This window comes from Dryobates pubescens, chromosome 17 (genome assembly GCF_014839835.1).
Source record: "Dryobates pubescens isolate bDryPub1 chromosome 17, bDryPub1.pri, whole genome shotgun sequence".
In the NCBI taxonomy this organism is placed as follows: domain Eukaryota; kingdom Metazoa; phylum Chordata; class Aves; order Piciformes; family Picidae; genus Dryobates; species Dryobates pubescens.
In genome coordinates this window covers 8,944,372-8,969,486 of record NC_071628.1, presented here as the reverse complement: position 1 = coordinate 8,969,486, position 25,115 = coordinate 8,944,372, and the positions used below count along the sequence as shown (strand labels likewise).

Sequence of the window (25,115 nt, the reverse complement as noted above, 5' to 3'; positions counted from 1 at the left end):
CTTTGGAAGATCACAGAATCATAGAGTCAACCCGTCACCGCAGACCTCATGACTAGATCATGGCACCAAGTGCCACGTCCAATCCCCTCTTGAACACCTCCAGGCATGGTGACTCCACCACCTCCCTGGGCAGCACATGCCAATGGCGAACGAGTCTCTCAGCGAAGAACTTGCTCCTCACCTCGAGCCTAAGCTTCCCTTGGTGCAGCTTGAGAATGTGTCCTCTTGTTCTGGCACTGGTTGCTTGGGAGAAGAGACCAACTGCCTCCTGGCTACAACCTCCCTTCAGGGAGTTGTAGAGAGCAAGAAGGTCTCCCCTGAGCCTCCTCTTCTCCAGGCTAATCAGTCCCAGCTTCCTCAGCCCCTCCTCACAGGGCTGTGTTGAAGGCCTCTCCCCAGCCTTGCTGCCCTTCTCTGGACACGTTCAAGAGTCTCAATGTCCTTCTTAAATTGAGGGGCCCAGAACTGGACACAGTACTCAAGGTGTGACCTAACCAGTGCTGATCTAGTCCAACCCTGCCTTGCCACAAAGCAAAGCAGAGAACACTTCCAAACCTCTGACACAAACATAAAGCCTGGTCAGAAGCTGAGGTGCCCGAGGCGTGCAATCCGTACCGGCCCCCAGTATAGACAGATACAGATCAGTCCAATGAAACCCCAGTGGGCAACATTGATTTCATACATTTCCTTTAATAAGGAGGTGTGAACAGAGAAGACAACACCAGATAAAATGCATAGGGTCTATACTTATTCTTGAACTTAACAGATTTTTTTGATTTTTTTGGGGGTTTGTCTTTATACAAACTTTGACTTTGTACATGATTAGACTTGTTTAATTGCTAATTCTGTTTTAAATCTAAGTTAATTTCTCATTACCCTTCCATTTCTACTTCTTATCCTCTGGGGAAAAGAGCACACTTATCATTGGGACATTCTCACATCTTCCAAAGGAGTGGGGTAGGTGTTAATCTTATGTTTATGTTTGATGTGGGTGTGATGGCTATGACTACAGCTTTGGGTTTATTAATATGCACGGCTATCACCTCATTAGTTGCGAGGTTTGTTTTGAAGTTAAGCTGTAATATTTGCTGCAATGTCTGATCTGGAATAAAAGACTTGCTCATTGTTTGTTTCCTTTGCTTTAATCCAGGCTCTAGTCACAAAACTGTCGTTGCTGCACTGCCTCACACAGCTCCCTCACCATCACTGCTTCTTCACCTTTCTTGGTGGAAATTCTTGACTTCTTAGCCTACACCAGCTCCCTGCACCGTTTGCTCTACACAAAACAGCAAGGAAGTCAGGGTTAAATTCTCTTTCCTTTACCTCTGATGCATTAAAACCAGCAGACAGCTGAAGGAGATGACTTTGAGAAATAGGCATCTTCCTTGCATTGCATTATTCCGCATCTGTGTTGAAGGAACAGAAACACACATACATCTTCTCTGTCTTAAAAATGAGGACAGAGGAACACTGAAAACCAGCCCCTTGAGGAAACTCTGCTGAACCCTGGAATGCTTGTTAGCAACCCTGGGATGCTAGTTAGCAATTCATGGAATGCTAGTTTTCAACCCATAGAATGCTAGTTACAAAACTCTGGAATTCTAGTTGTCAGCCTCTGGAATGCCAGTTAGCAACCACCTGAAATTCAAGTTATCAACCCCTAGAATGCGACTTTTCAAGCCCTGGAATGACAGCTGTCCCCTCCATAGCTTTCTGCAGTGCAGTTCTCACCTTAGTCAATCCAGCAACAGACCAAGGCCAGCAAAAAAGAGCTGAAGTGTGATGAAAAATCAGTTTCTGTGTTTTTCTTTAGACCACAGCAAGAACCCTCAATAATTCATCAAGAGCTCTGAGCTGCTCTTCAATCAAGGCAACGAAGCCCATGGAGAAAGGGAGACTGCGTTTTACCCGCAAAGCAAAAATCAGACCCAGGTTCTAAATTTAACAGCAGCAGCAGAAGAAAATGTTACAGTTACAGTATTTGTGCCTAGCCACAGTGCTCTCCCCAAATCACATTCAGTAGGTGGCCAGAATCTTTAATGTAAAGATAAAAAATAAAGACTAAAATCCCCAGACCTGTCTTTTGTTTTGGGGATGCTACAAAAGAGCATGGCACAGGCTGTGTGTGAGGTGATATCCAGCCAGGGAAGTTCCAGCTGCCTTTTCTTTTGTATTTATTCTGACAACTGCTAGGGCAGCTATGCACTGTTCATCCTCTCGCCATGAGCAGATGGAGCTACTAAATCTCTCTGTCTGGCAGCATTCAGGGTAGTAGGTGAAATGTTTAAACCATCATCAGAACTGAAGCCTCCTTGGTAACCTGTGTGTGCACTGGGCTTGACATGGACTCTGGGTTATTTCTGTTCCTTTAGTCCAGCCACTGCAGAGTCAAACACACCAGCAAGCCTTAGCACTTCACTCACCCTCTAAGCAGGGGTAACAAACCCAGGTCCTTGCTTGATTTCTACTCATTTTCTGGTCACAGCTCTCTTTCTCCTACCCAGGGTTTGGCCTCTGCTCTCAAGTCAGCAATCTCCCAACAAGGAGATGCTGTGAGACCAAGAGGGACTGAAGCTGGTACTCTGTTGCACAGGACATAACAAAAGGCAGGATCAATGTCCTCCACTACAAACTCTCCCCAAAAGCCTGAGGACGGGCTGAGCCTTAGCTCCAAGGAGGGACAGGACATCAATACATACTGATAATTAGTGTTTCCCATCAGCTTGTTCTCCTCACTCAGCATAGATTTCTGGAAAACTCTCCAGTCTCTCCTTGCACAGATCACACCAGGACATTGGGTGCCTCACCCAGGTATAGTGCCTGTGTACTTGGCACTGGTGAGGCCACACCTTGACTACTGGGTTTACTTTGGGGGCCCTCATTACAAGAACACCACCAACACCTGCTGGAAGGGCAACAAAGCTGTTGAAGGGTCTAGAGCAGAAGCCTTTTGAGGAGTGGCTAAGGGAGCCAGGGTTATTTAGTCTGGAGAAGAAAAAACTGAGGGGAAACCTCATTGCTCTCTACAACTTCCTGAAAGCAGGCTGGAACCAGGTAGGAGTTGGTCTCTTCTCCCAAGGAACAAGTGATAAGACAAGAGGCAATGGCCTGAAATTGTGCCAGGGGAGGTTTAGGTTGGATATTAGGTAAAATTTCTTTCCTGCAAGAGTGGTTAGGCATTGGAACAGGCTGCCCAGGGAGGTAGAGCAGTCACCATTCCTGGAGGTGTTCAAGACACATGTGGACATGGTTTAATGGCCATGGTGGGGTTGGGTTGATGGTTGGACTCGATGATCTTGGAGGTCTCTTCCAACTGAAGTAATTCTATGATTCTATCACCTTGCCCAGAGCCTCATGGGTACTTCAGCCACTCCTAGGTGGTTTGCAACTTAACATTTTCTACGTGTCTCTCTCTACTTTACACTTCTCTTTCAATCACAACTGATGTCGGTTACTGCACGCTCCCACTGTGCAGGCGGGCTGAGCGAGCAGATGGGTTAAATTAAACAGGATTGTTAGCAACATTAGGAACCAGAGCAGTTACTTTCAGACACTTTAGAAACATTATAAATGTAATGAGTTCCTTTTTCTCCTTTTTTTTACCTCCTTTTTTTTTTGGGGGGTGGGTGATGGTGCTGGTGTGGGGGGAAAGGGCTTCTTTGTTCTTCAAACACCATTTTCCACTGCTTCCAGAACCGAGTTTGGTTTTGAAAGCTCTTGTGTATTTGAGTTAAGCTACCACAGCAGATAATTTTTAACCCAAATATAACAATTTTAAAAAGCAAGAAATAAATTGAGAAGTTTAAAACAGTACAGGTTAACTTCAGGATGGAAAATAAACAGCAAAAAAAACCACCCCAAGATGGCTTATGTCCCAGCACGTTTAAAGTTTCATTATTCACGAGCAGAGGATACCAGGTCATTGTTTTAGAGGTCTGAGACTCTACCAATGCTCAGGGCTGCCCTGTGAGAGTTCTGAAGTACATAAGAAAATTCTTTATATATCTTCTTTTCAGCACTAGTCAAACATCTGATTGTTGCCCTGCTGAATTTTCTACCTTGCTGATTTTTCTGCTGGGCACCTGTTTGTAACCCTGAGCATCTAAATCTCAAAAAGATTCATTTCTCTCTTTTGTCTTTTTCTTTAAGGGGAGGAAAGAGGGTAATAAAAGAGAACAGCACTAAAAATATTTTATCAGACAATCTGCAAGGATAATGAGTAAGATTCACTCTGCATTATTCCACTAGAATCAAACCAGATGTTAGGATGGTCTGCTGTCTCTCTAGAAAGCGTTGTTAAAATAAATTAATAGGATATTTCATTGGAAAACAGAAAGCATCTGTTACTCACCTCTGTGTAAAATCTTTAGACTCCATAAATAGGTAAGGCCTTTCACAACCTGAAGGGAAAAGAAAGCAACAACAGATATTAAAGACTCCTGGTAAGAAACTCTGCACACCTCAGCTGGTGCTGAGTCATTAAAGACACGAGTTCCAATGAAAAATGGGAAAGAGGAGACAAATCACTCTTTCCAAAAGGGTCCAGATAAACCCCTGCTGCCAACCACACTACCTGGCAACAGGTTATTTTAGAACACACAAATAGGCTTCTTCTAAGGATCTGTTAGTTGCCCTTATGCTGAATCCCTTTAGGCACTGCAATGTATTCTTAATGCATTTATCTTTGCTAGGGAGTCAAAAATCATGTAGTGATTAAAAGCCTTGTACAATGATTTGTCTCCTTGCAACAAAAGCCACCCTGTGAAATGAATGCCCAGAAAATAAAATCCCAGACTCTTTCACTTCATCTTCCCTTTCCCTCTTTTTCTATTTGGTGCAGCTGTAGCTTTCCCTCCTTTCCTTCCCATGCTTTTATTTACTTAATGCAAATGCAGAACATTCTAGTGGTCATGGTGGTGTTAATGGAAGGTTGGACTTCATGATCTTAGAATTCTTTTCTAACAATGATTCCCTGATTCTTGAGCTGTACAAGTTGTTTCATTAACTCATCCAAGAGCAAATAAAAGTCTTACTGTACCCCATAGTACCAGAAAATATCATTGTGACCACTAAAAAGGTAAGATTTGTGGCAGACTTTGGTGTGCTGCTGCAGAATTTGCTCCTTCCTCTGCCTAAGCCTCCACTGGTGCAATTTCAGGCCCTTTCCTCTCATTCTATCACCTCATACTAGGGAGAAGAGACTGAACCCCAAACATAACAAGTCCCTCAGTCAACTCCCCAAAAAAGCAGTTGGGTGGTTCTCTCTGCAGGTTTGGTCTCTGTAAGGTACTTAAACCCCAAAACTTGCATTTTTAACACAGCATTTCCCCACCTAGATTTACTACTTCTGCAAGCCCAGAGAATTAACAAATGCTGTAACCAAAACCAACATCAGGTTGAGGTTGAACAGGTTGCCCAGAAATATGGCTGAGGTCACATTCCTGGAGACATTTAAGGTCAAACTCGATGTGACCTGAGCAACTTGATCTAGTTGATGTCCCTGCTGACTGCAGGGGGGTTGGAGAAGATGACCTTTGAGGGACCATGCCAGCCTGATGCATTCTGTGATTCTGAACTGAGCTGATCAATCAGTGTAATCTGTATCTCTTTTGTAAAGCAAATAATTATATAGAGTCATAGAATGGTTTGGGTTGCAAGGGACCTCAAACATCATCTTGTTCCAACCCCATTGCCACAGGCAGGGACACCTCCTGCTAGATCAGGTTCCTCATAAGCCCCATCCCAACGATTCTGGATCTCCTAGAGTATACTGCTCTAGGTGGTAAATCCTCCATGGTAAACTCATACAGCAGCTATCTCACGGTCTCAGATGGTAATTACCTGCTCCAAAAAGCCTTAGCCAAATTCTGCATGCCCAGCAGTGTGGCCTTGCTCACGTTAGCCTTTCGAAAAGCAAACCAGGCAAATTCTACTTACACAGCACTTTGACAGATGAATAATAATAATAAAAAAGCATTGATGCAAAAATAAAGAAAGGGGGTGCAATATTTCAGGCTCCTTCTGATGGTGAAGGTGACTTGAGACTAGTAAGCTTCTTTGATTATTAAAGATCTATTTAACCTACTTAAAAAAAAAAATCTTTAAAACCAATAGAAAATTTTTATTTTATGCATGCATGATAGAAAGAAAGGAAATATTTCCTATGGTGGGGGGAAAATCAACATCTGTGAGTGATTCAACATCTTTATTGTGGAAGCTGTGCTGGAGAAGCAGTTATAATAGACATGGTAGTAAACAAACTCTCCCATCCAGATTCCCTCAGTGTACAAAGGAATGAAAAGAGTTTTTCCCTTTATCCTGGGCTGCAAACATGTGCAGAGGAGACACTCAGATGGACTCATCCTGCTGTAAAGTGCTGTTACTCCCTTCCCTTACATTTGCCTATTAAGGAAGGACTCTTAAGTACTAAATATTATTCTAAAATGATGCTGGAGGAGGGTATCTTTTGATGGAACATCTAGCAGGAATTATTGGTATTCAGTAAAGTAGGTTTTACAACAATGACTTGACAAAGCCTTGACACAAAAAGTACTTCTACCTGCTGTCAATCACTCACTCTCTTGACAGTTCAAGTGCACATCCTTTCAGGGAGAACTTCAATCAACATTAGCACTCAAAATACAGTGCACAATGTCACTGCTTCAGAAATTGAAGTGAAAATAAATGTGTGAAGTGGCAAGCAAAGGTAGAAGAGATTTTACATGGGCAGACCCAAATAAGCACACAGCAGTGTGAAAACAGGAGCCACCACAGCATCGTTTTGGGGTTCCCAAGATAATGTTTTCCTTTGGAAAAACACACCTTGTGCCCTTCACACAAAGAGCACAAGGAAGAAGAGAGATTTCTCCTTCTTATTGACACTGCCTTGTAGAGGCAACCAGGATAAATTTTAAAATGAAATCAGAGCTCCCACAGCTTCTTGGAGAGTCAAGTCTCAGCACAATCTGCTTTTCTCTTACCACTTTATCCTGCCCTCAAAAAAGTGTTGCTCCTTAAGGCCTGGAAAATGCTCTCACTGAATGGTAAGGGTTGGAAGGGACCTCTGGAGATTGAACCCACCCCCACTGAAAGGCAGGTTTATCTAGAGCAAGTCACACAGGAACACATCCAGGTGGATTTTGAATGTCTCCAGAGATGGAGACTCCACCACTCTCTGGGCAGCCTGTTCCAGCATTCTGCCAACCTTAAAGAAGTTCCTCCTCATGTTCAGATGGAACTTCTGATGCTCCAGTTTGTGCCCATTGACCCCTTGTCCTGTCACTGGGCACCACTGAACAAAGCCTGGTCCCATCCTTCTGACACCCACCCATGAAGTATTGATTAGCATTGATGAGATCCCCCCTCAGTCTTCTCTTCTCCAGGCTAAAAAGCCCCAATTCTCTCAGTCTTTCTTCATAAGAGAGATGCTCTAGTCCCCTCCTCCTTTAAGGGTTTAATTTCTCTGTCTTGTTTGATTTCTACCATTCTCTCTCTCAGCCACAAACCTCTCTGCTACTCTGTACTCCTCAAAATAATAAAAAAAAATAACCATGACTATAATAGTCAGCAATGCATTCCTGCTACTGCAGCTTGAGAGCTGATTGTCCCTCACTATTAATGGTAACCACCTACTGGAAAATGAGTAACAAGAAAGCAGAACAACACTGTGGTGTTCTGGGCTTCCCAGTTCAAAAGAGACAAGCAACAACAGGGGAGAGTCCAGTGGAGGTTCTGAAGATGCTCAAGGGCCTGGAACATCTCTGTGAGGAGGACATTCTGAGAGCTCTGGGGCTGTTGAGTCTGGAGAAGAGCAGCCTGAGAGGGGATCTGCTCAGTGCTCAGCAGGAGCTGAAGGGTGGGGGGGCAAGAGGATGGGGCTGGAATCTTTTCAGCGGTGCCCACTGAAATGAAAAGAAATGAGGCAGGAAAATCATCCAGCCGGAGTGAGAGAAATGCTGGGGTGCTGCTAAAGTCTGTATGTGCCTGCAACATTTTCCTCTGGAAACAGCTTCATCTAAAAACTTCTACCAGTACACCAAAAGGATGTCCTAATTAACAGATGTGCAGGTCACACGTATTATTAAGGAGCTTCAATAGACTGGTGCATTGCACATGTCCTGGGAGAATAAAAGACAAATGACTCTGTGTATGTGGTGCAAAGAAGGCAGAAAGAAAACACACAGACTGGAAAATAAGAGACTATGGAAGCTCCAGACTTTGTCCATAAAATGCATGAATACAAGCTCTAGCTTTTGTCTGACATTGTCCTCCTCATCAATACATGACCAGGAATCCTCCAGGCTTTGGGAAACCTTCCCAAGCTGTTCAGCGTGGGGATTGTGGTGTTTGTGTAGAGTACTTGGCAAAAACAGTGCCCCAGCCAACAAACTGGGCTGCTGGGCTCTGCTGAAATGTCAGACACCAAGATGCAGAGTCGCCATTTGTGAAGACTTAAAGGAGCCATTCCTGCTGCCACTGATAAATTCCAGAGAAAACAAAGGCTCTCACAGCCTCCTTCCAACAAGCCTACCATGCCAACCGAGCACAAAAACAGCACCAGAGCAGAGGAGGCTGCCAGCGCCGGTTCAGCCTCAGTGCACACCTTCTGTTAGGGAGAAGCAGGAGAAAGGGGCGAGTTCCTTCTCTGAAGGCACCTGCTCCTTTGTTCCCCACCTTCCTGACCCCCCTGCACCGCAGTAGGTGCAGCACAGGCTCCTCAAGCCACAAATAAAATAACTAGAAAAAGTTAAGTATCAGCTCGCCATCCGTGTCAGGGAGTCACGCTCACTAACTAACACATTTGTAAAGAGATGACCCTATGGGTGAACAAAAAAAAGAGCTAGCAAGACATAAAGGATGGGGCTGAAGCAGCACCATTATGGATAGGTGAAAAATTGGAAGAGAACATCTGAGAATACCAAGCCAGGTGGGCTGGGGAGGATGGGGGAGAGGAGAGACAAAAGGAAATGGTAAGGTAAGTTGGTGTATTAAGTGCACAACATGAAGTGAGAGAAGGAAAAGAGGAAGAAATAAGCATCTGAAGAAATGCTTGAAGGGCCAGCCCAGCATTATTACACTACACACATGGTACTCAGCATCAGGAATACGAGGACACTTAGCAACTTTTCATTCATTGCTCAATAGGGAAGAAGAGATGAAACGTTTTTACTCTGAACTAAAGGTGAAAAGCACTCAAACTCCCTAAGAAACTGCTAGGCTATATAATGAACAGATTTGAAGCTACTTAGAGGAAACAGCATCAGAGAAGGATGTTCATCACCCTGGGCAGGCCACACAAATTAAGAGAAAGTAGAGCTGTGAATTACAATGAACAGAGACTAAATAGCTGCCTGTGTTGGATTAAAGGATTTAAATTGTCAGCTTGATGTATAATGAATGTGAAAACCCAGCACTTAATTAAATGGCACATGATAGAATAACTTTGTTATGCTTTAAACTGCTTAAGTTATCAAAGTATTCCTTATATTTAGCAATTGTTTAGCAGTATCTCTCTCCCTTGTGGGATCCACTACGACATTGGTCATTTACCCTGTCTTCAGCTGTGCCAAAAGATGGACATTTTTCCCTTTTCCTTCCCTTCTTTTTGTTCTGTAATTTGAGTTTTCAAGCATGGCTAGTGAATTTGTACCAACACAGCCACTGAATGCTGCTGAGGCACAATGATGGGTTACCAGGTGCTCTAAGGATCCCACTGTCAACTGAGTAGGCATTGGGAGTTGATAGTTTTCCTAGATTACAAACCATCTCCCTCCTCATCACCCCCAAAGTAACAGTTAGCTCTTCAGCCATGCCTGCTCACATGTGAAGGATCCCAGCATTAGGCTGAGGGAGCAGCCTGGACTCAGGCAGCCTTGGTTCAGCCCTGGAGTCCTGTCCCAGGCATGGCTTGTGCCAAGTAACTTCAGCCTCCTCCTTATCATAGAATCACAGAATGATAGGGGTTGGTAGGGAACACTGGAGATCATCTTGCCCAATTCCCAACTTACTTTCCTCAAGGAATAGATCAGCCAGAGGGGAAGGCAGACAATGTGTTCTGCCATGTCATTTTGGTAAGAAGAACCTACTTAATTTTTCAACCTGGGAAGCAAATCTGAGTGCCCAGAATGCAGACAGCTAGAATAGTTACACAGAATCAGCAGATGAGGGACTTCCAAAATGGCTAGGACAGGGCTTCTGAATCACCTTTTAAAAGGAACTATATAAGAAGGACTGAAAGGTGATTTAAGAGGACTGCTCCACCCTACAAAGGGTAGCTATGAATTGCAGAATTATTTCAGTTGGAAAACACCTCCAAGATCAAGTTGAAATATTGACCTAACACCACCATGGCCATTAAACCATGTCCCAGAGTGCCATGCCTACACATGAAGAAAGATGGCCACACAGTTCTCCAGCAAAGTCATGATGTTTTTCTTATTCCATTCAATTTATCACATCCTCTTACATATCTTGAGCCTCCAGCAACTCATGTGTTGGAAAGTTTTCTCAACCCCAGAATCCTTGTGCACACAGGATGGTTAGGAAAAGCACAAGATGGGAAGGACTCTCCATTTCACAAACACAGAGTGAGGACAGATTCTGGAGATGATTTGGTGTCCCATGGGGGCACAGGCATGACATCTGAGATGGGTTAGAATAGAATAAACAAGGTTGGAAGAGACCTTCAAGATCATCGCGTCCAACCTATCAACCAATCCAATCCACCTAAACAACTCAACCATGGCACCAAGCACCCCATCAAGTCTCCTCCTCAACACCTCCAATGATGGTGACTCCACCACCTCCCCAGGCAGCCCATTCCAACGGGCAATCACTCTCTCTGTATAGAATTTCTTCCTAACATCCAGCCTAAACCTCCCTTGGTGCATCTTGAGACTGTGTCCTCTTGTTCTGGTGCTGGCTGCCAGGGAGAAGAGACCAACATCTGCCTGTCTACAACCTCCCTTAAGGTAGTTGTAGACAGCAAGAAGGTCACCCCTGAGTCTCCTCTTCTCCAGGCTAAGCAACCCCAGCTCCCTCAGCCTCTCCTCACAGGGCTGTGTTCCAAACCCCTCACCAACTTCACTGCTCTTCTCTGGACACCTTCCAGCAAGTCAACATCCTTCCTAAACTGAGGGGCCCAGAACTGGACACAGGACTCAAGGTGTGGCCTAACCAGTGCAGCATACAGGGGCAGAATGACCTCCCTGCTCCTGCCGGCCACACCGTTCCTGATGCAGGCCAGGATGCCATTGGCCCTCTTGGCCACCTGGGCACACTGCTGGCTCATGTTCAGCCTACCATCGACCCGTACCCCCAGGTCCCTCTCTGCCTGGCTGCTCTCCAGCCACTCTGACCCCAGCCCTCAGGGTTATGTGCACCACAATAAAATGAAAGACAAAAAGAAAAAGGTACTTACAGCTACTGCTATTCTTCCAAGTACGTGCTCTGGAATTTTTCTATAAACATCCAAAGAACCCCCTGCAGGGACAAACAAAATGTGCTGAGGTAATACAAAATGGAATACTGCCCTAGATTTGTAGTCACAAGGGCTTTCTATGCTTTGGTTATTAATAAAAACACCATCAATGATGTAACAGAAAGTGTGTCAGAAAGAACTGACCTTAAAAATTCACCAAACTCCAAATAAATACATGAAATGGGACCCAGGTCTGTGTCTACCCACATTACTTTCCAAATCCAAATGCATGATGTTAGCTCCCAATTCTATGTGTAGGCATCAAGGTGCAGTCTCACAACCTGCACCTCACTTCATATCTCTATTGCTCTTTAAGATCCTCCCAGTTCAACCTCAACATTTTGGGAGTTCCTTGGCTTTTTGCTGCTTGCAGGTGCCAAAAGAAAACCAAAATGTGCACTACATGTGCACCCTTTCTCTATGTGTATCCCTAAGCCATGAGTATCCTCTTGACCACTGAAAGAGCCCTCAGGCATTGGAACAGGCTTCCCAGGGAGGTAGTGAAGTCCCCATCCCTGGAGGTGTTCAAGGAACATGCAGACATGGCACATGGGCGTGTGGTTCAGTGACCATGGTGCTGTTGGGTTGATGGTTGGATTTGGTGGTCTTAGAGGTCTTTTCCAACTTTAATGATTATATGATCCCAAAAGACACAAAACCATCTGTATCTAGGTCATTCATGAAGGAAACAACTGTGTTTTGTAATATGCTACAGGACACAACCAGGCAAACAGAGGCATGGGATATGGATTCAGGAATTCTATATAAACTGTCCTAAAGCAGTCAAAAGACCTAAAAAAAATGCCACTTCAAGCTGTTCATCTGCAGGATGAGAAAGTAATTTTTACTTATTTTCACCTGCATCCTTGGCAAAGTTTAAAACTTAAAAGCCTGGGGTAGAAAAGAAAAGGCAAGGTTCCTTTATTTGCATTTTGTTCTTCCTTTAAGTGATCGCTGTTGCTTTCTGCCAGAAGGAGAACACAACATGAGGCAGAGCAGAGGTCAGCTCCAGCATAATTCCAAGCAATTTGTGCATGGTCAGTAAATACCAGCGCTGGGCAACATCCCAAGGGATGCATACCCTAAAGGCTTCAATATTTTCACACAAGAATTCAGAAAAGCAAGCATTTCTGTCTGTCATTTTTGAAGATCTCTGAGCTAGGTAGGAGCCTCCAGGCAGATGCATGTTTTGGCATGAGCAGATGCTTCCTTGCTGCCTAACATGGGCTTGCAAGTCTTGAGTGCAATTGCAAGGACAGGAGAGAGAAAGGGCTAAGAGCCACACAATGTGAGGACAGTCAAGCATTTGTGGGCTTGGCTGAATAAATGTGATCTTTTTTCAACAAAATCTGAGAGAATATTCAGAAATGGGGCACAGAAATGGGGGGCAGAGGGAGGAAAAGGAAGAGATTAAAAATTAGTAACAGACCATTTTAAAAAGGAGAAACCAAAATGCATCATAAAACCCTAAAGGGCTCTATCCATAGTCCCTGTCAGAGAAAAGCAGCTACTCAATAAAGGGACACATTTGGTTTTAGATATTTTTCCTGCCAGAAAGCCTTCCCCTCACAGCAAAGTGTTTGTGAGATCCTTCCTTCTTTATATCCACCTGAACCTGTGGGAAAAACCTGGATGGGGCATAAAATGCTGGCTTGTAAGAAAATTCTGAAGTGAGGAAGACACTCACAACAAAGTGATATTAGAAGTTGAGTGCTGTGAAGGTTCTTGCATGCAAGGCATGAAGGAACTGCATCTGTTGTTAGACATACTGAGAGTTCATACACAGAGGGCAGTACCCTGGCCTGTATGAGGAACAGTGTGGAAAGCAGGTTCAGGGAAGTGAGTGTCTCCCCTCTACTCAGCACTGGTGAAGCTACACCTTAACACTGGGTTCAGTTTTGGGCCCCTTACTACAAGAAGGTGCTGGCGCGGGTCTGGAGAAGGGCACTGAAGCTGGTGAAGGGTCTACAGCACAAGTCTTGTGAGGAGCAGCCAAGGGAGCTAGGGCTGTTTAGCCTGGAGAAGACGAGGCTGAGGGAGACCTTCTGGCTCTACAATTCCCTGAGAAGAGGTAGGAGACAGGTAAGAGTCAGTCTCTTCTCCCCAGTGTCAGGTGATAGGACAAGAGGAAATGGGCAGAAATTGTGCCAGGGGAGGTTTAGGTTGGACATGAGGAACAATTTATTTCCTGCAAGAGTGGTCAGGCATTGGAACAGGCTGCCCAGGAAGGTGGTGGAGTCACCATCCCTGGAGGTGTTCAAGAAATGCATGGCCATGGCACTTGGGGACATGGTTTAATGGCCATGGCGGTGTTTGGTTGACAGTTGGACTCCACGATCTTAAAGGTCTTTTCCAACTAAAGCAATTCTACGATTCTATGAAATGTCTGTCATCAGGATATTTTTCCTGCCTTCCCTCCAAGAAGCACAAGATTTCAAAGCAAAGCCGCCACACAGCTCCGTTAGTGACAGATTGCGGGGAAGAGGATACTGTTGGTCTGAAGATTCACACTGGGAGAGGCAAGAGTACACTCAAAAAGCAACTCGGCGCAGGGCTGCTAAACAGCTGTGGTGGAAAATAATTCCTTGTCTTGCAATTAAGAGACTATTTCCACTGAAAACACATAGGACATTGGGTTAATAGATTTCTTTAAAAGAAAATCTGTTTTGGCTATCAAAACAGTAAAAGTGAGGAACAGCTGTTTTCTCAGTGAGGACAGATTGTAAGGAAGGTTCCAATATCAAACCACAAATTAAGCCAGCATTTATTTCTCTTCTATTTACATTTTCCATAAAAGTAAGCGAAGTTACACTGGGGAAGATGCAGCATACCGTGGAGAATGGAACACAGCTCCAGTACTAACCTGGGGTTTTAAAGAACCACCTTCAAAGATCGCTATACTTTACATTTTCGAGCCGTTCTACTGCATTTTGCTCTGCTCTGGAGAAGCACAGCTTTGTATGAGCTTCTCATTTACATACTTAGATCATGGATCATAGAACAGCTTGGTTGGAAGGGATCTTAAAGATCACCTAGTTCCAACCCCCCGACCACGGGCAGGGACATCTCACACTAGACCACAATGCCCAAGGCCCCATCCAACCTGGTCCGGAACACCTCCAGGGAGGGGGCACCCACAACTTCCCTGGGCAACCTGTTCCAGTGTTTCACCACCCTTACTGTATAGAATTTCTTCCTCATCTCCAGTCTAAATCTCCTCTCTTCCAGCTGCAATCCATTCCTCCTCATTCTATCACTACAAGCCCTTGTAAAAAGTCCCTTCAGGGCTTTCTTGTAGGCTCCCTTCCTACTGGAAGGCCATTATAAGGTGTCCCTGGAGCCTTCTCCTCTCCAGTACAAACAGCCCCAACTCTCATAAGCTGTCCCCACACTCAGCAACCGAAAGCAGACTCAGGACACAACTTACCATCCATGAACTCTGTACAGAGGGAAATTCTGTTTTCTACAAAAAAAGCACCATAAAATCCTATGATATATGATGAGTCACACTGGGAAAAGAAAGGAAAGAAAACAAACCTGTTTTAAAAGTCGTGGTGAGAAGATTCCAGGTAAGAAGAATGAAAATGAGAATATCCACATACCTTATAAAGAATTTCTAACTCAGACATTATCTGCTTCTGCAGGTCCAGTGTTATATCTAAGGGTATGACCTAAAATACAAAAACAACAGATGTCTGATCAGAGCTGATATAAAAAGGGAATGATTCAAAATAAGAACCTGAAGATCCACGTATTAAATCATCCTTAGATGGGAAAAGAAGAATCAGAGGAATAAGTGCAAAGAATGTTTTAACAGTGATGAGTGAGGGAAGGAAATGGAAGTCACAAAGTAAACTAAATTTTACAGCCAATTTTACCCATGAAACATTATAGAGTTTATCATTTAGTCCATTTGACCAAGAGATGGCCTAGAACTTGAACACAAGCCCCACACCTAATGTGAAGAGCAGGCACGGTGGATCTGCTGGTTGGTAAAAACTCTTGAGCTGCTGCTTATTCACCCCAAGTGTGATCCCCCTCCCAGCACTGACTCTTCTTGCTGCAAAGATGTTTGGTGAAGGAGCCTGAATGGCTGAGACCTCACCTGAATGTCCCCATGTTAACTCCAATGACTAAGCAAGCACTGTAGGATTGAAAGGATCACTGAGTGTCCCTAGTGCTGTTCTAAATGAGTGTCTTCTCCCACCACTCTTACAGTTTCAGTTTCTTGAATATTCACTCCCACTTGTACAGAACTTCCTAACAATGTAAGAAACATGGAAAACTTTAAAATATCCAGGGAAAAAAAAAGCCCTGCACATTTGAAGGTGGTGAGAGCCTGACCCAGGTTGCCCTGAGAGGTGGTAGATGAATCTATTCTGACAGAGCACTGGAACAGGCTGCCCAGAGAGGTGGTGGAGTCGCCATCTCTGGGGATATTCAAAACCTGCCTGGATGTGTATGTGTGTGACCTGCTCTAGCTGAACCTGCCTTGGCAGGGGGAGGTTGGACTAGATGACCTCCAGAGGTCCCTTCCAACCCCTACAAATTCTGTGGTTCTGAAAACCAAAATCTAGTCAGCTGGCAGAATTAAGCAGAAGGATATTCCAGGCTGCAAATAGTGGGGAGGAAACTAAACAAAGAGAGACCATTTCCAAAGACAGTATCCAAATGTGTCTAAGAGAAGAAAAAACCCCAGTAACCTGTTCCTAGCAAGAGCTTGCTTTAGGGTTATTTATAAAAGCTGTCACTGAACTAAATTGTAAGTGGAATACAGGGCTGCTAGGAAACATTTAACGTGCTTGTCTAGATCAATAATCATTTGCCAACAATATTCACTTACATTTTTGCAGCATGAAAAACTTAAAATAATTTGCTGGGAAACCATCAGTTTTACCCACTCACTATTAACAGAATTTCATCTTGTCAACAGCATAACAATAAAGTTTTATCTGGAAAAGTTCTACCCACGGTGAGGAATTTCCCTGTCCTGTTCACAGGGAAGGCTTCGCTGACCTAAGCAGTGAGCAGTTAGGATGATCAGCATCCAAGACTTCCCTGACATCCAACCAACCAACACCTGGCATGAAGAAAGAATCATAGAATCATACAATACATTGGGTTGGTAGGGGCCTCTAAAGGTCCTTCAAAGGCCCCTTCCAATCCAAAACACTCTGTGATTCACCCAGCATAAAATAACATGCACTGTCCAACATGTGCAGGAGCCAAGCCTCTTAGCAAGTATCCATGAGAAGCTACAACTGTAGTTAGGAGATGAAGATGAATCAATCTAGAGATTGGGCTGAGAGTAATCTAGGCTGGCTGGGAAAGCAGATCTGAAGGCTGAGCTCCAGCACCTGCCCTGATTTCAAAACTAGTTGAAATGGTGCCTCAGAGGTAGAGCTGGAGAAGGACACAAGGACGAGGGCGGGGGGGTGTGTTATTTTTAATTGAAATGATGTATCTGTCCCTTGGGATTCAGCAAAAAGCTCTAAGCACTCTGGCATATCTTCCTTATTGAGATCCTGCCCAAAATCTATCAAATCTGAAATCTCTAAGCCCCCCCCCTTTTATTTTTAACAGATGTGGACTCAACAGACCCAACATTTTAGACAAAAAGGGTTAATTTTAAAGAGAGGAATACCTGAGCATATTTCCTCTGCTCTCCACTACACCTCCAGGACAAATAAGGATGAGTTGTCAAGTTAAATACAAGCAGTCAAGTGACTGAATTATAATTTACTGTGTGCTCAATTTAAATTAGTGTGAGGCTATTAAAATATACAGTATAAATACGGCAATTCATCACAAGCTGTCATGGATGACTTCATCTATTTGCTGGAGTGGCGTAGGTTCCACTGAAGGGAACGAGAGCAAAATCACAGGTCAAATTAAGCTGCTGTTCTCCTTTAATTCACTTATTTAATCTGTGGTGACATAATTGTCTTCTACAGTATGTACTACTCAAAGGAAATTTGGGAGTGTTGCAGGCAGTATCCAAATGATTAATCAAATGGTCCATTTAAATGCCGAGCTTAAGAGCAGGAGAAACTAAAAGCAGTTGAAGGGTGGCAATCAGCCAGGGGAGGCTTCCATTTTTCATTTGGATTTTTTACCTCTTCCTTTTTTCTTTTTGAAAAAAAAAAATAATCTATTTAATCTTCTGCTCATTGTCTAGCTGTAATGTTCATATAAACTAGGCAATGACATAACCTTGGTCTGTAACAGGTATTAGCATGGATTTGTTCTGCTGTTCAATGTATTTGCAGGATTCTGGAGTCATAGAACCATTTTGGTTGGAAAAGTCCTCTAAGATCATGGAGTCCAACCATTCTCTAGCTCTGCCAAGTCTGGTGCTAAACCTCAGCACCACATCTCTGCCTCCATGAAACACCTCCAGGATTCAACCACCTCCCCTGACCAACCTGTTCCCTGGCTTGACAACCCTTCCAGTGAAGAAGTTTCTGCTAATATCCAACCTAAACCTCCCCTTTCCTCTTTGTCCTATTATTTGTTCCCTGGGAGAAGAGACTGACCCCCACCTGGCTCCATCCTCCTTTCAGAGAGTTATGGAGAGCCAGAAGGTCTCCCCTCAGCCTCCTCTTCTCCAAGCTAAACAACTCTAGCTCCCTCAGCTGCTCCACCACACAAGACATGTGTTCTAGACCCTTCACCAGCTTTGTTGCCCTTCTTCGGATCCACTGCAGCTGCTCAGTGACATTGTAGTGAGGGCCAAGAATCCTGAAAGCATTTTATACCAGCTGAAATTGTTTTCACAATCCATCAGGTCCTATTAAATTTGTACATTATCACCAAAAAAGCTACCCAAAACCTCAGACTCCACTTGCACAGATCCATGCCATGATGTTCCTCTGATTTTGGCAATCCTCTGGCAAAACCCTGAGCCCATGTGATGATTATGCCAAGACTCTGGCATTACCATTTCCTTTTTATTGCTCATAGCCATGAGACGTGTAGGGTAATTTTCTTAACTGAGCTTTTAAACTCTGATAACACAAACATGTTGATGCAGTATCTCATTTGAAATCACCCTAAAATATGTTTGAGAGTGACAGGACCACCATGAGTAGTGCCCATAAGACAACTCAGTTTCTCAGACCTTCAGGATGCTCATTATCCACAAGAACTACCCAAGCCCTCAGACTCAAAGGGAAACAAGGTGGTGAAACTGCGGGGGAAAAAGGTTTTTTTGCCACAGGGAGGTGATTTCAATTAACCTTGCAAAAGGTGAACTCATTTCCCCTCCTGCCTGTGGGATGTTTCTGGTTCTCCACCTGCTCTCCAGGCAGCTTCAGGGGGCACCCACAGCCCCACAGAAGCACCAGGCAGGCTTGGTGAGGAGTGTTGCTGATAGGACTGGCACTGAAGATGCTCTTAGTACAGCTCAAAAAAGAAGATTTGATGAAACAATGTAGTAGGTACCAGGGAAAAGCAGCATCCTCATGCAATCCCAGCACCTAGGGGAAGAGCTTTTAGTTCTACATTTGAAACTGAAATAAAGAGTTTTGAATATAAAATTTTCTGCACTTTTGTGCCTATTGCAACTCAGAGAATTCCTGTCTTACACTAGCTGCTCATGACAGGTCAAGGAATGACAGGTATCACTTGAGGGGACATATTTATTTCTTTCCTTTAAAAGGACATATTTTTGTATAGATTGAAATGATTGAATTTCCAAATCTAATTTAATGTTAAAGAGGTGCAGAAGATAAGGGCATCCTGTTTGTCACAGCTTTAACTGAACTCCAGGGAAGAGCGGGACTGATCTGACACAGCTTCACTGCAAACAATGCCGCTAACAAGACAAGAAAAGCCAAATCAGTTGGATAAAAAAATGACTGGAGAGGAGGACATGAAAATAAGTATTCCTGCTAAAGCCACAGAATCTCCTAGGACAGCAGAATACTATCCCAAAGTAAACAGGGAAATGCTCTTTATTTAAAAATGAGGTTGCAGAGACCATTGAACAATTTGCCCGTGGGGACAGTTTGACATCAGCAGAGGAAGGTACAGGCTGACATCCCATGGCTTTTCCATCCCTGCTCCTCCAACGCTGGGGCTCAGGATGGGGAAGCAGCACCTCTACCAGCCACCAAGGAGGCACAAACCACCACTGCACTTGGACATATCCATGTAACCCCATGGGAACCCTTCACACAGTGCCAAGCAATTCCCAGTGGGCAAAAGCTGGATTCTGGGACCTCTGTGCTCATTTGAATTACTCAGCTACTGGGTTGGAGCTTTCCTGAATAAACAACATGGACTTGGACGCAATAAACCAAAGTGAGATCTAACAATCAGAAGGAGGGGAAGGAAAGCAAGGTCAAGAAAGAATGGAGAGGAAGAAAATTACTGTAATATCTTACCTTTACTGCGAGTATTTTTCCACTGGGGACGTGATATGCCCTGCATGAGGGGGAAAAAATTACATAACTTCAGATGACACAAAATTCCCTCTCTACATATCTGCAACATGCATCCACTAATTTCACAGAAAAATGACTTGGAGATAATCAGTCTGATGTTAAACCAATTTTATGTGGCGTTTCTAAAGAGAGGCTGATGAATACAATTGATCACAAGAATACACTTCCAATGAAATCATTTAGCAGGCTCTTCAACCTGCAGGGTTGATATAGAAATCTGCATATTGAAGGCTTGGCTACAGAGTAACAGCAAGCTTCTAGGTGTGAATTTATCCACTTTCACACAAAATAAAATGATGACATATTAACTACACAGAATCTTCACATAAAAGAAGGAAGTCATGGAAGTCTGTCAGTCCTAGAAGTGTTTTCAGTGGCAGGACACTGAGGTACACCAATATTAAATTGAAGTGAATCAAAGTGAAGCAAAACAGGTAGTGACTGATTTTTTTTTTTACCATCACCTAAGGACTCAGAGACAACATCAGTGAAGGAATTTTCTGCACCTGTATTTAAGATTAGCATGTGTGTGCACACAAAGGGTTAGAAATCATTATTGTTAATACTCACATGTTCCCCAAAATAATCTTCCACAGTATTTCAGGAGCAGTTTGCCTTAATCTCTGAAGGCAAACAGCTATCATTGGCTATTTAACCGTGACTTGTGTAGTCCTAAGCGTAAACCCCTAAGAAAATCCAAAGGTAGGAGACAAAAAAAGTCTCCTCAAAATCTGAAGTAATTTTGCATAAAAGCCAAAACCATTAAAGCTTTTCCCCTTCACTGGTTTTATTGTCTGTAACTGATTCATGACACTATGCACAGTATATATGTGGCACTAACTTTAAAAAATGGTAATATTTTAGCACTCTCTACCTCTAGCAATCATTACTGAAGAAGAAAAGCTCTAATAGTTGGGGTTTTTTTGGCATGCAGAATCAGATACAGTACAGGGTGAGAGCGTTGTTTAATCTTATTTACAACCCTAAGCACTCAGATAATTCCTGTTAATAGCTTGGAAGTTTCTACAAACTTCAGCTTCATATAATAACTCACGGATCAACATTTGCATAACCAAGTGGTGTTTTGCGTTTAGGAATCAACCAGTTCCAAAAGGCAACCCCAAAAATCAGTGTTATTTAATATCAGTCCAAGAGGCAAAGAGGCTCTGACAGCCTGAATGCATAATCAATGAATCCCACCGAGTCAATGAGCTCTGCTGTAACTATGGATGAATCAACAGTGGCAAAACATTATGGACTTAAGATCAGCAGAGATGATAAGAAGATGAACAGGTTGAGCTAGCATGCTCAGCGTCTGTTAGCTTCATGTGGACTGTGCTGGACAGTTTGGCAACTTAATTAGCTTGTCAAGAAAGCTGATCTTTTTTTTCCATAAGAGAGATCTCCTGTTTCCAAGTGAATTAAAAGGGAAGACTTGATTATTTAATTATGATGCACGCTAATTCATCCGTGGAAGTTTGGGTTAAATTTCCAGCAGAGGGCAGATACCTGGTTTGGTTTACAGAGCACTGACAGTACCAATTTAACATTTAATTATGGCTGAGAATTGGATCACAAAGGAGATGCCATGCCCACGGGTACGGCGTGTCCACTGGCTTCGCTACCTGGGAGGAGAGGAATTTGTTTACTCTGGGTTGATCCAGCATCTCGATTGTCCTGACCTTCTCCAACACAATAACTGTAAAGTGATTAATGAAGTTTGAATGGGAGCTTTGGTTACACCAAAAGACAACCGTACACCTCTGCAGTGTTTTAATTAACAGCTAACACTTCAAATTAGTCTGTAGTTGCTACAGTAATTACCCGTTCCAATGAGTGTGCAGGGAAAACAGTTTTGTTGGATATTATGTAGAACTCTACGTTGGAATTGATCATTTTGGTTACAGTCAGCACAGCTGAAGCCTGAAGATTTAGTACCTTTATGTAGCTTCGGAAGAACGCGCTAAAAAGAAAAAAAAGTCCACAGAAAAATGTGCACAGCGTGAAGGAAAACATACTTTGGTGCATGCTGTACCCATCAGTACATCTACAGATGTCTACAAGGAGATTAAATTAGCACTCCTACCCTAGAAGTAACACAAAGCCTCATCTCATAGATTCGTAGAATGGGTTGGGTTGGAAGGGACCTTAAAGGTCATCTAGTTCCAACCCCCCTGCTGTGGGCAGGGACACCTCCCGCTAGACCAGGTGGCTCAAGGCCTCATCTTCTTCCAGGCAACTTCTTCCAGTGTCTTACTGTCGTGGTTTGGGAGGCTAATTCTCCCACCACAGGCAAAAATAACGACTCAGAGGAACGGATTGCAAAAACAAAATGGTGGAAAGTTTAAACGGAAAAGCAACAAAAAAACCCAACAATGAAAGTTGTACAGAGAACCACAAGCACTGTGACAGAGAGAGATTCCAAAACATACCCAAGAACGTCCCATCCCCACCTGGGGGTACACCCAAAACCCCCCAGGGCTCTTTCCTCCCCCCGCCAACCCAGCCTTGGGCCTGGGCAGGCCCATGGAAGGCGGCGGCTCATGTCATTTTACCTAGGCAGCAGCGGGGGGCAAAAGAGGAAGTGAAGACCCCACATGGATGTTTTATAGAGGAGCAGAGGATTGTGGGTGAAATACCTGGTTTGCTGTGACCACCCAGTGGGCTGGACCCCTTTGGGACCTCCCAGGTGTGGTCTGTGCAGTGGCATCCAGGCCAGCACCCAGCCTAAACCACCACGCTTACCACCCTCACTGTAAAGAGTTTCTTTCTAATACCCGGTCTAAATCTTCAACCCATTCCCTGTGCACAGAATAATGTGCACAGCATGAAGAAAAACATGCTTTTGTGCAGGCTGCACCCCTCAGTACATCTACACGTGACTCCAAAGAGATTAAATTAGCATTCATACCCTATAAGTAATGTGAAGTCTCATCTGAAGGGTCAACCCTCACAGATTTCAGTGTCACCTCCAAAAGTAAGTAAACAAACTCATCACTGTAGAACCAGATCATTAGGGGAAGCAAAGCAGCAAAATGCAAAAGGTTCTGCACATTCCAGTGAGCACACACTTCAAAACCTTCCAGGATGGGATGCAAATGATGTTGCCTAATAAGCAGTTACAACAGCAACTCCTCTTGCTAGGAACTATTTGAGCAGTGCCAAACAGTAAAGACAAGTGGATGTTAAAGACAAGTGAAAACAGTTGCTAAATAGCTGCTGAACTACTTCAGAGACAAATGTAAAGAGGAGAAATTGAATGCAATGAAATGCAAAATATTCATGGAAAACACTGTTTTGAGGCGGCAAAATTTCATTCCTTGCAGGAATCAGCTCTGGGAAAACAAGCTCGTTCTGCTGCTGCTTCTTGTTGGGGTCTGGGTTTGGTTTGCCTTTTACCCACTGTAGAAATACTTCAGCAACAGAGGCAGTGCGGTAGAAAACATTGCAGGTCAAAGAATGGGGAAAAAATGGAGCAAGCAAGCTGGAGGATTGGGAAGAAGTGAGTTCTGGGGGGCCTTCTTCCCCTGATGTCCTGGTAGACTGTGCTCAGGTGAGATGGGAGGATGTGGTCACCATCTCCTTTTAGGCAGTTCTGGTGAATGTGCCCAGCTCACCACGCAGAGAGCTTGGTTTAAAGCTGCTGCACACTGTGTAACAACAGGAGAGGCAGAGCTCAACACTACATATTCTAAAGCATTCCCACTGGGGCAAAGAAATTTAAATCTCTTCCTTCACATTCCCACTGGAGTTCATTGTTCCGAGCCCCTCCATCCATTACAATGAACAGCTTCTAAGCAAGACTGGCACGCTTGTGTCAAATATTTTATTAACCTTGACTATTAACCATATCCCTAGACATTCAAAGCCCTGAAGGGACCCATGCAAGCCAAGTCCTTTAGCATAACTTTGTCTCCTCCACTCTGAAAATGGAGAGTAGCCCTCAGGGCAGCGTGCCCAGCTCCGTGGCAAAAGCTGGGTTATTTTGGGGAATCAAAAAAAAGAAAAGACAGTGTGAGCAAGCATGCACTCTGCTTGAACACAGCCCTCCAGCTAAGCCAGAAAAACTTCTGATGGACTGCAGAGTACAGCCTGTGCATCCCTTGTGTTCCAGAAAATAAAAATCAATATCATGGAAAACTAGAGTAGGGCTTTGGGGGAACTGTCAACTCCTCAGCATCTCCCCCCACCTCCCCTTCCCACAGATAAGATGTGTTCCTAAAGGAAAGCAAATTGGAAAATGAAAGCTTCAGAAGCTGCTGGCTTCTGTTCTAATAAGAAAAGCAAGGAAGAGGTAACTGAATTCCATGCTGTCTGCTTTGTTTTTCTTGATGTCTACTGCAATGACTGCACTAAGGCCATCTCAGGTTGATGGTTGGACTTGATTATCTTAGAGGTCTTTTCCAACTGAAATTCTATGAAAACCAGAGGAGAAATTTAAGATGCTTTGGCTCAAGCTTCAGTAAGGAATAAACCACAGCCCATCCTAATATTCAATGCTAAAAAAATTAAATCATACACTCAGTGAGTTTCTACTCAGTTTAAAAGTAAAGCAAACAAACCCAACCAAACAGAACATGCACAAGCTTCTTAATAAACAGCTTAGATACCCAACAAAAGATTTCTCCCTCTTTCAACTTGCTAAGACTAACAATTTTATATCCTCCCTGTGAGGAATTTTACCTAAAAGCACAGTGGGGAGCTGCATTACTTGCTGTGATTGTGGTTTAATTTCTTCCAGGGCAAGCAAAGAACGAACTTCAGGTTTTTCAACGTGCAAGCACTCAAGAGAAACAGCAATTTGCAACTCCCTTTCTAATTTTTAACTGTAAAGCATCTGCCCAAATACAAGTGATTCAAGGATGGTCACATCAGAAGCTGGAACTGAGCACGCAAAGATCCCAAAGCTTCCTCCGACAGCTTTTCCTAGCAGGTACAGTAACGTTTTGCTACAGCCTGAAAACTCAAGATAAAGGCAACCTCAAACCAGAAGCAAAAATTCATTACAATTTTTATATTACCCTGCTAATGCTGATGCCAAAAAGCACTTGAAGAAGCTGCATCATCAGCCCACCCCACCCAAGATCCTGCTTCCCAGCCACTCACCCTGCCCACCAGGACCTATTTTTCTATTTCCCCCCCTCCAATAGCTAAGGCAACAATTTCTAATCAATAAGATATTCCTTGGC

General features: G+C 43.8%; 1 protein-coding gene across 3 annotated transcripts in view; it reads right to left on the bottom strand.

The window, feature by feature from the left end:
* MAP2K5 (mitogen-activated protein kinase kinase 5) overlaps positions 1-25,115 on the bottom strand; it is a 173,366-nt gene that overhangs the window by 87,282 nt on the left and 60,969 nt on the right. For all 3 annotated transcript variants that reach the window (XM_054168818.1, XM_009903871.2, XM_054168817.1), the window contains 5 exons: positions 19,867-19,906; positions 15,082-15,150; positions 14,907-14,988; positions 11,420-11,481; positions 4,352-4,400 (listed from right to left, as the gene is read on the bottom strand). In XM_054168818.1, the coding sequence (XP_054024793.1) occupies positions 4,352-4,400; positions 11,420-11,481; positions 14,907-14,988; positions 15,082-15,150; positions 19,867-19,906 (302 nt within the window). The remainder of the gene's footprint in view (positions 1-4,351; positions 4,401-11,419; positions 11,482-14,906; positions 14,989-15,081; positions 15,151-19,866; positions 19,907-25,115) is intronic.